This window comes from Mustela nigripes, chromosome 3 (genome assembly GCF_022355385.1).
Source record: "Mustela nigripes isolate SB6536 chromosome 3, MUSNIG.SB6536, whole genome shotgun sequence".
Lineage (NCBI taxonomy): Eukaryota > Metazoa > Chordata > Mammalia > Carnivora > Mustelidae > Mustela > Mustela nigripes.
In genome coordinates this window covers 77,019,205-77,034,865 of record NC_081559.1, presented here as the reverse complement: position 1 = coordinate 77,034,865, position 15,661 = coordinate 77,019,205, and the positions used below count along the sequence as shown (strand labels likewise).

Here is a 15,661-nt window from a genome sequence, read left to right as displayed (position 1 = left end):
ATGAAGAAAATGTCAATACATACCAATGTAAATGGACCAAATGCTCCAAACAAAGGACACATGGTGGCTGAATGGATAACAAAAGCAAACAAAACAAACCCCCCTCTATAGGCTACTTATAAAAGCCTTACTTCGGATGTAAGGATATACAAAGACAAAGTGAAGGGATGAGAAAAGATATTCCATGCAAATGGAAACAGTAAGAAAAATAGATTAGCAGCACTTATAACAGACAAAATAGACTTTACAACAAAGACTGTAATAAGAGACAAAGAAGAACATTTCATAATGATAAAGAGATCAATTCAACAAGAGGAAATAATTATAAATATCTATAAACATCAACATAGGAATATCTACTATGTAGAACAAGTATTAACTGATATAATGGGAGAAAGTGACAGCAATACAGTAATAATAAAGGACTTTAACACATCACGTACATCAATGGATGACAAATCATGCAGACAGAAAATCAATAAGAAAACAGTAAACTTCAATGACATATTAGACCAGTTTGATATTACAGATATATACAGAACATTTCTTTCAAAAACAGAATACATGTTATTTTCAAGGGCACACGGAACACTCTCCAAGAGATTCATGTTAGGCCACAAAACAAGTCTCAATAAATTTAAGAAAAATGAAATCATACCAAGTATTTTTTCTGACCCAATGGTATAAAATTAGAAATTAAAACTAAACAAAACTGAAAAAAAAAAAAAACAATCCCCCACAAACACATATACGTAGAGGCTAAACATGTACCTAACAACCAACGAATCAAAGAAGAAATGAAAGAAGGAGACAAAAAAATACCTTATATGACAAATAAAAATAAAACACAATGTTCAAAAATCTTCGGGACCTACCAAAAGCAGTTTTAAGAGGCAAGTTTAGGAGCATCTGGGTGGCTCAGTGGGTTAAGTGTCTACCTTCAGCTCAGATCATCATCACAGGGTTGCTGGATTGAGCCCAGCATCTGGCTTCAGTTGTACTGAACAGGAAGTCTGCTTCTCCCTCTGCCCCCTCTCGTATTCTCTCTCTCCCTCCCTTACCCTCTCTCTCAAAAAAAAAAAAAAAAAAAAAAAAAAGCAGCAGCAAGTTTATAGAGATACAGGCATAAGAAAACAAGAAAAATCTTCCTCAGAAAAAATTTCTTCAAGAAACAAGAAAAATCTCAATCTAACCTTACATATTCTTACATATTAAAGAACTAGAAAAAGAACAAATAAATGACTCTCTGCTCAAAAACTAATAGAACAAATCAACTCAGTAAAGTAAAAGGACACAAAATTAATATACAAAAATTTGTTTTTTTTTTCATTTCCTTTTTTTTTTTTTTGAGGGCAGGGAGGGCTGCCTGCAAGACATGGCTGAAGAAACAGAAGAAGACAGAAATAAATACAGTCCTCATAGACTGGAAGGATTAATGTTATTAAAATGTTAAGCATCTGCGTTCGGCTCATGTCATGATCCCAGATCCTGGGATCAAGCCTAGCACTGGGTTCCCTGCTCAGCAGGAAGCCGGTTTCTCCCTCTCCCACTCCCTCTGTTTGTGTTCCCTCTCTTGCTGTGTCTCTCTGTCAAGTAAATAAACAAAATCTTAAAAAAAAAGTCTATATGATCTCTAAAAATCTACATGTTCAATTCAATCTCTATCAAAACATCAGTGGCATTTTTTTACAGAATTAGGACAAATTACCTTAAAATTTGTATGGAACCACAAAAGACCATGAAGAAATCAAAGCAATCATGAAAAAAGAGAACAAAGCCACAGGTATCGTGCTCTCTGATTTCAAGATATACTATTAAAGCTATAATAATCAAAACATTATGGTATTGGCACAAAAAAACAGACAGATATATCAATGGAACAGAACAGAGAGCCAGAATAAAGAGAAACAAATCCATACTTAAACAGTCAATCTGTGACAAAGGAGATAAAAACATAAAATGGAGAAAGACTTCAATAAACGGTATTGGGAAAACTAGAGTTATATGCACAAGAATGAAACTGGACCACTTTCTTATACCATATGCAAAAATCAATTTAAAATATATTACAGACCTAAATATAAGACCTGAAGCCGTAAGACTCCTAAAACAAAACACAGGCAGAAGACTCTTGGACAACTGTCTTACCAATATCTAGAAAACAAAATGAATGAAGAAGCAAAACAAAATAGAAGAGACTCATGAGAATAAACTGGTGATTGCCAGAGGAGAGGGAGGTGGGAAGAGGGTGAAATAGTTAAAGGGGATTAAGAGGTACAAACTTCCAGTTACAAATAAACAAGTCACAGGGGTGTAAAGTATAGCACAGAGAACTAGTCAAAAATAATTTAACAACTTTATATGGTGACAGATATTAACTAAACATCATGGTGATTATTCTGCAATGTAAATATAAAAGGGAGTTACTATATAATACACCAGAAACTAAAACTGTATTCCAATTATACTTAATGAAAAAAAACTTAAAAATACTTAGAGAAATCAGCAAAGTCAAGGCAGAAAAATGACGTGAGACTGTCAATTTTACCAAAGGATCGTAAGAGAGTAAATGAAGGAGATGATGAACTGGAAATAAGGCAGCATACATGGGACTGAGAAGGAATTGGAATTATTTCAGAGATAAAGAAGAATAGAACTCCATTATTAAAATGTGGTCATTTTTAGCACTTTCAGGAGACAGTACAGTTTAGTGCTGCTATAATCCTAGGCTCTGGAGTAAGACATATTTGGGTACAAAATCTACCTTGACTAGTTACTAGTTGTTGATCATAGGCAAATAATTATCCCGAGCCACTGTTTTCTCCCTTGGTGGGCTGTTGTGAAGATAAAAACAGAAAGGGAAAAGTATGTGAAGCCTTTGGAAAAACATCTGACTTGTAAAAAGTACTAAATAAACAGGAGTTACTGTTAGGTTCATCTTGCCGAGACTTTGCTCACACAGCTCCTTCAGCTTAGCCTCACTTCTTGCTTTTCTGTATTTGCTTTGAGAAACTGAGCATTCAAATGTTATCTCAACTCAAATATCATCTCTAGATCTATACTAAACATAAGTCTTTTGATCTGATCTTATAATTTATACATACTGGCCATTACAATGTTTTTCCTACTTTTCTTACAATTTCCTGTCAACTACACCAGATGATATTTTAAATTTTTTTCTTTTAAACATTTTTTTAATTCATTCATGAGAGACAGAGAGGGGCAGAGGAAGAAGGAGACTCCCCGCTGAGCAGGGAGCCTGATGCAGGACTTGATCCCAGGACCCCAGGATCATGACCTGAGCTGAAGGCAGATACAACCAACTGAGCCACCCAGGAGCTCTGGTACTTCAAATTTCTTGAGAGAACTTTGCATTCCTAGCATATAACATCATTCAGTATCTGTTTTTCACTTAGCTGTGTTACAGTTAGTAGTATTTCTTTCTTTTGTACATTTGACCTTTTTCAGGACAGGGACTATGAGGTAGCCCAAATCCTCATAATTGCAACTGTACCTACATGAATGCAGAACTAAAGTCCCACACAAGCTGAAATGTAAAAATGTAATTATAAATTCAAGAGAGATAAAAGTAGCCATAGAAATATTTAACAGTCTAGCGGGAAGAAAAACCTGGAAAATGCCCATGGTTAAAATACCACTTCGGCACACTAGAAATGGAAACTATAGGTATTGCTTACTTTTGTTAATAAGACCCCTAAATTTTGAACTAATCTGACAATGTCACCAGCATTCTTGCTGAAACACTAGTCAAAATAGTGAGCAGAAAAAAAGTTAATTATTTTAAAAAGAGAGTAAAATAACTAAATATAATTCAAAAAATCTTTCTCCAAAAGAAACCTATTTACTAATAAAAGTAAAGTTATTTACAGTAAGTATATTCATATAAAATATGGTAAAAAGAACCACAGAAGATCCCAAGTAGCCAACATGATCTTGAAAAGGAAGAACAAATCTAGATATCATGGTCCCTGATTTCAAGATATAGGACAAAGCTATATAGTAAACATGACAGTATGCAATGGCACAAAGACAGACACTTAGGTCAATGGGACAGAATAGAGACCGCCAAAATAAACCCATGCTTACACCATCAGTTATCTTTGACAAAGGAGACAAGATTATACAATGGGGAAAAAGAGTGTCCTCAGTAAATGTTCCTAGGCAAACTGACCAGCTATATGCAAAAGAATGAAATTCAACCACTTTCTTACAACATACACAAAAATAAAACTCAAAAGGGAACAAAGACCTAAATGCGAAGCCTGAAACCAAAGAAATCCTGTAAGAAAACTTAGGCAGTACTCCCTGACATTGGCCTTAGTTACGATTTTTTTATAACTGTCTCCTCAGACATGGGAAATAAAAGCAAAAATAAACTGTCAGGACTACACCAAAATGAAAAACTTTTGCACAGTAAAGGAAACAACAAAAAGAAAAGAAAACATACTGAGTGGGAAAAGATATTTTCAAATGATACAACTTTTTTTTTTTAAGTTTATATACAGGGATAGAGAACGTGCGAGTGAACTGGGGGGTGGGGGGCAGAACAACAAAGTTATCTTTTTTTTTTTTTAGATTTTTTTATATCAAAGAGAGAGAAAGTGCCTGTGCACTGAGCAAGTGGGGGAAGGGGCCGAGGGAGAGAATCTTCAAGTAAATACAGAGAACTGGTGGTTACTTGAGGGGAGAGCAATGGCAGGATGGGCAAAATGGGTGAAATGGCATCGGAGTTACAGGCTTCCAGCTATGGAATGAGTAAGTCCTAGAGATGAAAGGTACAGTATAGGAATATAGTCAATGGTACTGTTAATAGCATCATATGGGGACCAAAGGTAACTACACCTGTAGTGAGTACAGCACAGCATACAGAGTTGTGCAATCACTGCTGTACATCTGAAACTAATGTAATTGTGTGTCAACTACATGTCAAGTAAATTAACTAAAAAACAAAATAAAAAGCATAATTAAAAATTAATATTTGAAAACGAATATAAATTTTTATCATTTTTTCCCCTTCTTACCATGATGAATTTCGTATTCCCTGGTTCCTTGTCCTTTAAATACTGCTAGACATGGCTGAAACACATACAGATTACTACAGATGTCTGGTGCAGAGGAACAGTCAAACTTGCCAACCTGAAGTAGAAGTTTAATTTGATGAAGACAAAATCACATGCATTCATTTTTAATATATTCATAAAGGAATGACATTGCTCTAACAATAGTTTCTAAACAGAAATTAACTGGCCATGAAAATAAAAGATGGAAATAAATAATTTACATTAACACTGAAACACAATTTCGTTAAGGGGGAAAAAAAAACACCTTCTAGAGAGTTCAAAAACCTGAGAGAAATTTTCCAGAAAATAGGAAGTTGTTTAAAAAATCCACTTTTTTGGGGCGCCTGGGTGGCTCAGTGGGTTAAAGCCTCTGCCTTTGGCTTAGGTCATGATCCCAGGGTCTTGGGACTGAGCCCCGCATCGGGCTCTCTGCTCAGCAGGGAGCCTGCTTCCTCCTCTCTCTCTGCCTATTTGTGATCTGTCTGTCAAATAAATAAATAAAATTAAAAAAAAAAAAAAAAGAAATCCACTTTTTTGGGCGCCTGAGTGGCTCAGTCGGTTAGGCGTCTGCCTTTGGCTCAGGTCATGATTCTGAGGTCTTGGGACAAAGCCTGCACGGGGCTCCCTCCTCCCTAGGGGCCTGCATCTCCCTCTCCCTCTGCCTCTGCCTGCTGCTCCCCCTGCTGTGCTCTCTTTCAAATAAATAAATACAATCTTTAAAAAAAGTTTAAGAAATCCACTCTTCTAAAAATATAAAGGATATATTTATATAATTTGAAGTGGGGGGGAGAGAAAACTCTTTCAGACCTAGAAGCAGACATAATAAAGCAAAGTGACGATTTCATTCACTGTAAAGAAAAACAGCATAAAGAATACTAAGAGGGAAATGATAAACCAAGCAAAAAATATTTGAGTATTTCAGAGGATCCACTAAGAAAGAAAAGTAAACATCCTATTAGAAGAAAGAAAATGGGCCAAAGACAGAAAATAAAAAAAAATGGTAATTTGTCAATAATCACAAAAAACTTTTTCAACCCCACTAGGAACCAAATAAATGAAAATGAATATTATTAACATATCACTGTGGCTTATCAGAATGGTGATTAAAAATGTTAAAACCATGGTTGGCACAGGTATGGAGAAATGGTTACCAACATGTGGTAAGAATATAAAATGATACAAACATTCTGGAGGACATTGGTAATGAGGACAATTTAAAAAATATATAATCTTGGTTAAAAACATTCTCCATACTGCATTTTTACAGTATGTGTTTTTGATATAAAAAATAATGGAAACAATGTTAGTAAAGGAGGATTTGTTAAACAATTATGGTGTAACCATATAGTGAAATACTACCTAGACTTTAGGGAGGATGAAATCCCTAGGATGATATTTATATCATATATTTAATAATGTACTTAATATATTTATCATCTCTAAAGAGGTATATATTTATCATCTCTAAAGACCAGGCAGTACTTTGTATACACATACGTACATATACATATAGACACATATACACATATTCACATATACACATACATACACACACCAGCATATAAAAAAATAAATGATATTGTCAAATGGAAAATTCTACAAGAGAATACAGCAATGGTTTGTCAATAATCATGGTTTGTCATAATGTTTCACTTTCCATAATTTTGGTTCCCACTGGTTAAACTAAGTCCAGAAGTATGATTCTCTTTCTCAGGCATTTTCAGGTCAGTAGTAGCTTAACATGTCACAATGCCTGCGTCATTCACCTGAATTCATTTCATCATGTAGACATTTTACCATCTTGTATCAATTCACAAGGGTGAGTACAGTATAGTATAATAAGACACTAATACATAACTTTTATTATAGTATATTATTATAATTGTCCATTTTATTGTTATTGCTAATCTTTTACTGTGCCTAATTCATGAGTTAAACTCTATTAGGAAAAAAAAAAACCCAAAAAACTCTATTAGGGATATATGCATAGGGAAAAAAATAAGTACATATAGTGTTTGGTACTATCTGTGGTTTCAGGCATCCACTGGGGGCCTTAGACCATATCCCCTGTAGAAAAGAGGGACTACAGTATAGTGAATCCATTTTGGGGGGTTTTCTTTGTTTTTGCTTTTAAAGAATTATTTTAGAGGAAGAGAGACAGATAAAGAAAGCAAGAGTGGCAGGGGGAGGCAAAGGGAGAGGACATGAGCAACTCAAATAGACTCTACACTAAGTACAGAGCCAAATGTGGGGCTCCATCACATGACCCTGAGATCGAGCCCTGAGCCGAAACCAAGAGTCGGAGACTTAACCAACTGCACCACCCAGGTGCCCCTATACTCAATCCATTTTCATTAAAAAAGCTCATAAATAAAGTTACAGGTATGTCTATTACACTGGCTGTTACAATACGCATGATGTAAACACACATATCTATGCCCACATACTAAAACATATGCAGAAAAAGTCTGAAAAGTTACTCAGTAAATTTATAGTAGGGCTATTAACAGCAGTAAAAATATTAAATATTTTAATTCATTTTCGAGCTTATTTATATATCCTAATTTTTAAACTATGAGTACAAATTATTTATATAAACCAATAAGAATTTTAAAAAGGGAATGATATTCTTCTATGGTATGCATTCCAAAAAACTGTCTGATACAGATATATCACATGCTAGCTACTAAAGAGAAATGAAAGTTAACTGTTTTCAGACATCACTGTAGATTCTTAATAGAAAAACAAAATCACAGCAGAAGAACAAAAGCACTTAGGGCTTTCTAAACCTAGATTCCAATAAGCATTTTTTATGTTACTTAAAATATAATTTCATATATTAAATTAATAAGAAAACACGCTAGCATAAGGCTAGGCAGAATGCTTTTTTCTTACTTGAATATGTTCATTTTTAAGTAGAGTTTTTAGTTTCTTCAATTCAGGATCATTTGAATTTTCATGTTTTCCAAAATTAAAAAATATGAGCCACCGATGATGAGCCAACCGATCCTTCGAAGTGATAAAAAGGAAAAAAAAAGTGATAAAATAATGTCAGAATCAAGAAATTCTAATGGCCCTATTGTTTATTTCTTTGATTTAAATTTTAGCTACCATACCCATTACTTCAAAATACTAAAATTCAGACTTACTCACACTTATATTCTGCATTTCTTTGGAATGTTATGTAAGTCGATCCTATATTAAAGGCTAAAAATCACCAAATTATATAATCTAAAAGCAGATACCTGTGCCAAAAATTATATAGTTTTAATGATATATAGCTAAAAAGTTGGGGGGTAGGGAAGGAAGCTTTTTCAGGTTTGGCAGAGTTTGGTAGGGATACAGACTTAGCTCTGGGATCACTGAGTAGAAAAAAAAATGATTTTACTACAAACTCAGTCTTTCTAATGCTGCTTCTTAGTTCTCAGTGAACAATATAAACAGTTCTGTAAGCAAGAACATAAAATTCTAAATCAGATCCAAAGTTACTTTGTGATCAGAATCTTGGCTTTTCTGACACTCCCGCTGAGGCCCCATTCAGGACTGATTATGTTGTCTTGAACTCCAGACCCACCCTGAAGTTGCAACTCCAGCAATTAGAGTTTAACCTAGAATAACTAATATATACATATATGTTATATTTATATATGCAATCCTTTGAAACTGCTTTCTAATGATGAATAAAACAAATGCTGATTTTAAAATGTAAGACTTGAAATGTTACCAACATTTACTACCATTTATTACCATTAACAGAAATATTACCTCTAGTGTGTTTGCCGAAAGTAGTTCAAAATCTGGAAGATTATGCATTATTTCCAAATATATTTCTTTAGCATCCAATGAATTAAGGAACTAAAATAAGAGAATCATATTATAATCTTTTAAATCGACATCCATTTATTTTAGTGTCTTTTTTCCATATAATTCTTTTTTTTTTTTTAAAAGATTTTATTTATTTGTCAGAGAGAGAGAGGGAGAGAGAGGCAGACAGAATGGCAGGCAGAGGCAGAGGGAGAAGCAGGCTCCCCGCCGAGCAAGGAGCCCGATGTGGGACTCGATCCCAGGACGCTGGGATCATGACCTGAGCTGAAGGCAGCTGCTCAATCAACTAAGCCACCCAGGTGTCCCTAATATCAAGAGAGGACTGATTTAATTAACAATATAGACATTGCTCTAACAATAGTTTCTAAACAGAAATTAACTGGCCATGAAAATAAAAGATGGAAATAAATAATTTACATTAACACTGAAACACAATTTCGTTAAGGGGGAAAAAAAAACACCTTCTAGAGAGTTCAAAAACCTGAGAGAAATTTTCCAGAAAATAGGAAGTTGTTTAAAAAATCCACTTAAAGTATGTCACATTTAGTGGATGGATTGTTACTTAGGGATTGTTGGTTTATCCATTTATGTGTTATTTATCTCTAGCACATAGTATATAATATACATAGGCACTATATATAGTGTCCACTTACATGCCAGATAATCTTCTAGGGAGTTGAGGTATAACAGTAAAAAAAAAAAAAAAATCAAACTTAAAAATGTACTGTGGGAGAAAAATAAAAATACAAAGATAATATATTAGTGTATACTATAAGGGGATAAATGCTCTAGTAGCAGTGGAAGTGGATTTTAAAACGATTTTAATGACAGAGTCACAAATTCTCCTGATATGACTATGAGAAAAAGAAGAGTTAAGAATGACTGCAAGGTATTTGACCTGAATGATAAAGGATGGATTTTTTTTTATCAACTGAGATAGAGAAAACTGTGGGTAGAGCAGATTTATGGGAGGATATTGGCAGTATAGGTACAGATATCTAAGTTTGAAAAAAATCAGTTCATATTCCAGGGGAGATGTCAAATAGGCAGTGGAATATGTATGTAGGTCTGGAGTGGAGGTCAGAGGTTTGGGCCACAGATAAAAGTGGAAAGTTATCAGCATGAAGTCCTAAGTGCACATATATGTATGTAGAGATCTGGAAGAGTATTTGTCAAGATTTGATGGTGCTTATCTACGGGTGGTTTGGTTTTAGAAGAATTTTGATCTATCTATATACATTTCTATACCCACACATGAACTTCTGTAGTGAATATGTGTTACCTTTGTTGACATCAAGAAAGCAGAATTAAAATACAGAAATAAAACTATTGACACTTTGTCTTAATTTATTATTGTCTTTTGAAGTTCCCTAGGGACCTATCTAATAGCCCATTATTTATCTTAGCTCCTTGATAACTAGCTTGAGCCTCAGTCTCCTCATTCATAAAATTAGGGAGGTGAACTGTAAAGTAGATTGCCAAACTGAGTTTATACCAGAATCTAACAGAGTGGTTTAAAAAAACAAACACGAGTTCCAAACATACGAATGATCTATATTTTAACATTAGAAAATACACATATAAATAGAAACCAATGAAAATTCATATAATCTAAGAATGTTTTCCATACTTCTGGGTTGTAAAGTGCAATGGTTTCTACCACTGTAAAATAATCCTTATAGCAGACCTTACCATTAAATAGAATCCCAGAAATTAAATACTTATTCTAAATATCAAATGTTTATTATAAGTGGATTCATTTCCTTGTTACTGTTTACAAAATGATTTATAATGTTTGAATATATGTGTTCACATATATATAAAGAAATTAGTAACTCATACCAAAACACTGCTTTTCTCTTTGTTACTTAAAGTGGCTCCAGGAGGAAAATAGGCAGTAGTACTTGTTGTAATATCCAAACTTTTACAAAGGTTGTCCTGGGTGGCACAGTCCATCCACCCTACATTAACAAGACCATCCTACAGTGCAAAGAAACAACAACAACAAAAACCCAAAACAGGTCACGTGTTAAGTAAAAGAGAAAGTTAAAGGAATTTAGTTTTATTTAGAAAACCCCAACTTTTCTACTGTAAATTTAAAATTTTTTAAAAAAGTTTAAACAATAAATGACCAGATTTGAATTTCATGATTAATAAAGTTGGTCTAATAGATATAAAAATTCTACCAAACATATATAGAAAACATATTTTTGAGCACACATAGATTCTTCACAATTTTCCTAACTGATAAACTTCCAGGCAGCCAAGGGAGCTCCTACAGTGTTAAAGTATCAACAACATACAGATTACATTCCCAACCATAATGTGATGAGAGCTAAAAATACAACAAAATAACAATATTGCAAAAATAGTAAGAAATAAAGTTTGGAGGGACACACACACTTATAAATACCTCTTTGATTAAAGAAAAATTCAGTTAGGTTAGATATTTAGAAGTGAATGACAATGAAAGTACCACATGTCAAAATTCTAATTAGGAAGAAAAGTTTTATAGCTATGAATACACTTATCAAAAAACAAAATTTACAAATAAGTGTTTAAAGAACTACGAAAAAATATTTAGAATCAATTCTCAAGTATCTTTCTTAATACGGTCATAGTTTTACAAAATAATTGATGCTTACCAACATGCCACTGAGCCTGAGTTGCGTCTGTGAAGTCAAACAATCTAGCGAGGAAAAAAATTGTAACACAATTTTAGCTTTATTAAGTCTGTACTTTATTTTGCCTTTCACCCCAAACTAACACAGTGATTCTAAGGCAACTGACTGGACTCCACTGGTACATGTCCATACATGCTGACACACATGCACACGCGTGCACATTCTCTCCCTAGTTTCCCAGGATTTCTAGCTAAAGGTAATCTCTTTACAATGATCCTCTTAAATCTCTGCTCCTATCAATAATCCCCTTGATCTAAGAAATCTCATGATTTTGGAGAAATGAAATGTAATGGCTCTATTTGATAAAAATATATAAAGAACATTTAAATTTAAAATACAACAGTCTTTTATTTAATTTTAATTCCAGTAGTTAACATGCAGTGTTTCAGGTGTACAACAAAGGGATTCAACAATTCTATACATTACAGTGCTCTTCATGGCAAGTGTATTCTTTAATCTCCATGACTTTATTCACCCATCCCCCCACCCACCTTCCCTCTGATAACCACTAGTTTGTTCTCTATACTTCAAAGTCTATTTCTTGGTTTGTCTCTTTTTCCCTCTTTCTTAAATTCCATGTGTGAAATCATATGGTATTTATCTTTTTTTCACTGACTTATTTCACTTAGGATTATAGTCTCTAAATCCATCCATGCTGTTGCCAATGACAAGATTTCATTATTTTTTTTTAGGCTGAATATTCCACTATATACCATAATGCCACTTCTTTATTCATTCATCTATTGGTGGACACTTGGGCTGCTTCCATAATTTGGATATTATAATTAATGCTGCAATCAATACAGGGAGCTATGTATCTTTTTCAACTAGTTTTCATATTCTTTGGGTAATTACTGGATCATATGATAGCTCTATTTTCAACTTTTTGAGGAACCTCCATATTGCCACAGTGGCTGCATCAGTTTGCATTCCCACCAAAAAGTGCACAATGGTTCCTTTTTCACCACATCCTCATCCATACTTGTTTCCTGTTTTTGATTTTAGTCATTCTGATAGGTGTGAGGTGTGAGATGCTCAACATAATCATGATCTTTTTGTGTGTGTTGGTCATCTGTGTGTCTTCTTTGGTGAAATGTCTATTCATGTCTCCTCCCCATTTGCAAACTGGATTATTTGTGTGTGTGTTGAGCTACATATGTTCTTTAATATTTTCTTCTCCCATTCTATATATTGTCTTTTAGTTTTGTTGTTTCCTTTGCTGGGCAGGTTTTTATTTTGATGTAATCCCAATAGTTTACTTTTGCTTTTGTTTTTCTTGCCTTAGGAGGCATGTCTGGAAAAATGTGGCTGATAGAGAAATTACTGCCTGTGCACTCTTCTAGAATTTTTATGGTTTCAGGTCTTACTTTTTAGGGCCTTACTTCATTTTATTTTTGTTAATGGTGTAAGAAAGTGGTCCAATTTTCCCAACAGTATTTGTTGAAGGGACTTTTCCCCCCACTACATATTCTCCCTCCTTTGTAGATTAATTAACCACAAAAGCACGGCTTTATTTTTTGGGCTCTATACGCTTTCTCCTGATCTGTGTCTATTTTTGTGCTAGTAGCATACTGTTTTAATTACTATAGGTTTGTAGGAAATCTTGCAATTTGAGATTGTTATACCTCCAGTTTTGTTCTTTTTCAAGGTTGCTTTGCTATATGGGATTTTTGCAGTTCTATACACATTTTAGGATTATTTGTTCTATTTTTATAAAAAATGCTGTTGGTATTTTGATAGAGTTTGTAGTAAATCTACAGATTGGATTTGGATAGCATGGACATTTTTAACAATTTTGTTCTTCCAATCCTTAAGCATGGAATGGTATCTTTCCATTTGTTTGTATTGTCTTCAGTTTCTTTCATCATGTTCTATAGTTCCATAGTATACATCTTTTACCTTTTTGGTTAAGTTTATTCTTAAGTATTTTTTTTTTTTTTTAAAGATTTTATTTATTTGACAGAGAGAGATCACAAGTAGGCAGAGAGGCAGGCAGAGAGAGGAGGAAGCAGGCTCCCTGCTGAGCAGAGAGCCCGATGCGGGACTCGATCCCAGGACTCTGGGATCATGACCTGAGCCGAAGGCAGCGGCTTAACCCACTGAGCCACCCAGGCGCCCCTATTCTTAAGTATTTCACTACTCTTGGTGCAATTCTAAATAGGATGATTTTCTTAATTTTTCTTTCTGCTGCTTTATTATTAGGGTATAGAAATGCAACAGGTTTCTGTATATTGATTTTGCACCCTGCAACTTTACTGAATTCATTTATCAGTGCTAATAGTTTTCAGTGGAGTCTTTAGGGTTTCCTATATTCAGTGGAGTCTTTAGGGTTTCCTATATGTTACTTGCAAATAGTGATTATTTACTGATTACTATTACTATTTACCATTTACTGATCTAGATGCCTTTTCTTTTTCTTGTCTGACTACTGTGGCTAGGACTTCCAGTACTACACTGAATAAAGTGGTCAGAGGGGACATTCTTGTCTTGGCCCTGATCTTAGGAGAAAAACTTTCAGTTTGTCACCACTGAGTATCATGTTAGCTGTAGATTAGTATACAGCCTTTATTATGTTGAGGTATGTTCTTTCTAAACCTACTTTGTTCATAAATGAATGCTGTACTTTGTCAAATGCTTTTTCTGCATCTACTGAAATGATCGTATGCTTTTTTTTTTTTTTTTAAAGATTTTGTTTATTTATTTGACGGACAGAGATCACAGGTAGGAAGAGAGGCAGGCAGAGAGAGGAGGAGGAGGCAGGCTCCCTGCTGAGCAGAGAGCCCAATGCGGGGCTCGATCCCAGGACCCCAGTATCATGACCTGAGCGGAAGGCAGAGGCTTTAACCCACTGAGTCACCCAGGCGCCCCCATCATATGGTTTTTATCTTTTCTTTTGTTGATATCACATTGTTGATATCACATCGATTGATTTGATAATGTTGAACCACCCTTGTATCCTAGAATTCAATCCCACTTCATTATGGTAAATGAATTTTTTAATGTATTGTTAGAGATTTTTGTATCTATGTATCTATGTTCATCAGAGATATTAGCGTATAGTTTTTTTGTTTTTTTGTGGTTTTTTTTGTAGCATCTTCTGGTTTTGGTATCAGGGTAATGCTGGCCTCCTAGAATGAATACGGAAGCTTTGCTTCATAAAATACAATATAGTTTTAAAAAAACTCATCATTTTCATGAAAATGCTAGGATACAATGAGACATATTTAGAAGTAAGGGAGCTGTAGCACCATACAGCTTTTAAAGATATGTAACAACAATCTACCTGGGGTGAAAAGTAAAAGAATGTCAGAAAGTTTAAGTTTTCTTAATGTGTGGAAAAAACCAGAAATCTATGCATTAGACCAAAATGAAACAAAATTCCTCAATGATAGCCTAATTTAAGGGTTATTTTTGCTTGAAGGCAATATCTTCCTAAGATGGGCCTTACAGGATAGGGGTGAGTGGCTGATTTTAGCTGAGGGCAATTTGTTCTCAATACAGTAGCATGAAGCTGACAGGTAAAGTCTGGGTTAAAGACCCATGTTGGAATTAAACATATGAAAATGTATTAATGAATTGGGGTATTCTGTAATAATGGGGCTGATTTTTAACCGATCTCATTGTTTGAATAGAGTTTAATAGTTTGTGGTTTGGTACCTAGAGTACTGAATTTTCTAACTAATTTACTGGTAAAAAGTTTCCTAGAAATGGAAAGTTGTCATCTTCAAATATTTTATAAGGCAACATGCATACATTTTTGATATGTTAAGTATGAGACAAAGTCCATAATACCAAAAAATTATTATTTTGGGAGGGTTACAATCTGTCAACAACTAATTATTTTTGCAAACTGCCAAATATATCTGTGGTTATCCGAATGTACTATTTATAATGAGAATAATTAAGTTGAAAAACTGGACCACCAAACAAAATCATAAATGAAATAAATGAAATCTCAACAAATTAGTAATCTATAACTTATGTGTAAATTAATAAATAATTTAAGTATTTGTTAAATGAAAAATTGTAACTGGATATGAACTGTAGTTTGAAGTACTGAAATCAACTACA

General features: G+C 34.0%; 1 protein-coding gene across 3 annotated transcripts in view; it reads right to left on the bottom strand.

The window, feature by feature from the left end:
* Nucleotides 1–15,661, bottom strand: part of DNAJC10 (DnaJ heat shock protein family (Hsp40) member C10) — a 50,075-nt gene that overhangs the window by 15,368 nt on the left and 19,046 nt on the right. For all 3 annotated transcript variants that reach the window (XM_059394293.1, XM_059394294.1, XM_059394295.1), the window contains exons 9-13: nucleotides 11,552–11,595; nucleotides 10,749–10,886; nucleotides 8,847–8,936; nucleotides 7,977–8,090; nucleotides 5,043–5,157 (exon numbers count right to left, since the gene is read on the bottom strand). In XM_059394293.1, the coding sequence (XP_059250276.1) occupies nucleotides 5,043–5,157; nucleotides 7,977–8,090; nucleotides 8,847–8,936; nucleotides 10,749–10,886; nucleotides 11,552–11,595 (501 nt within the window). The remainder of the gene's footprint in view (nucleotides 1–5,042; nucleotides 5,158–7,976; nucleotides 8,091–8,846; nucleotides 8,937–10,748; nucleotides 10,887–11,551; nucleotides 11,596–15,661) is intronic.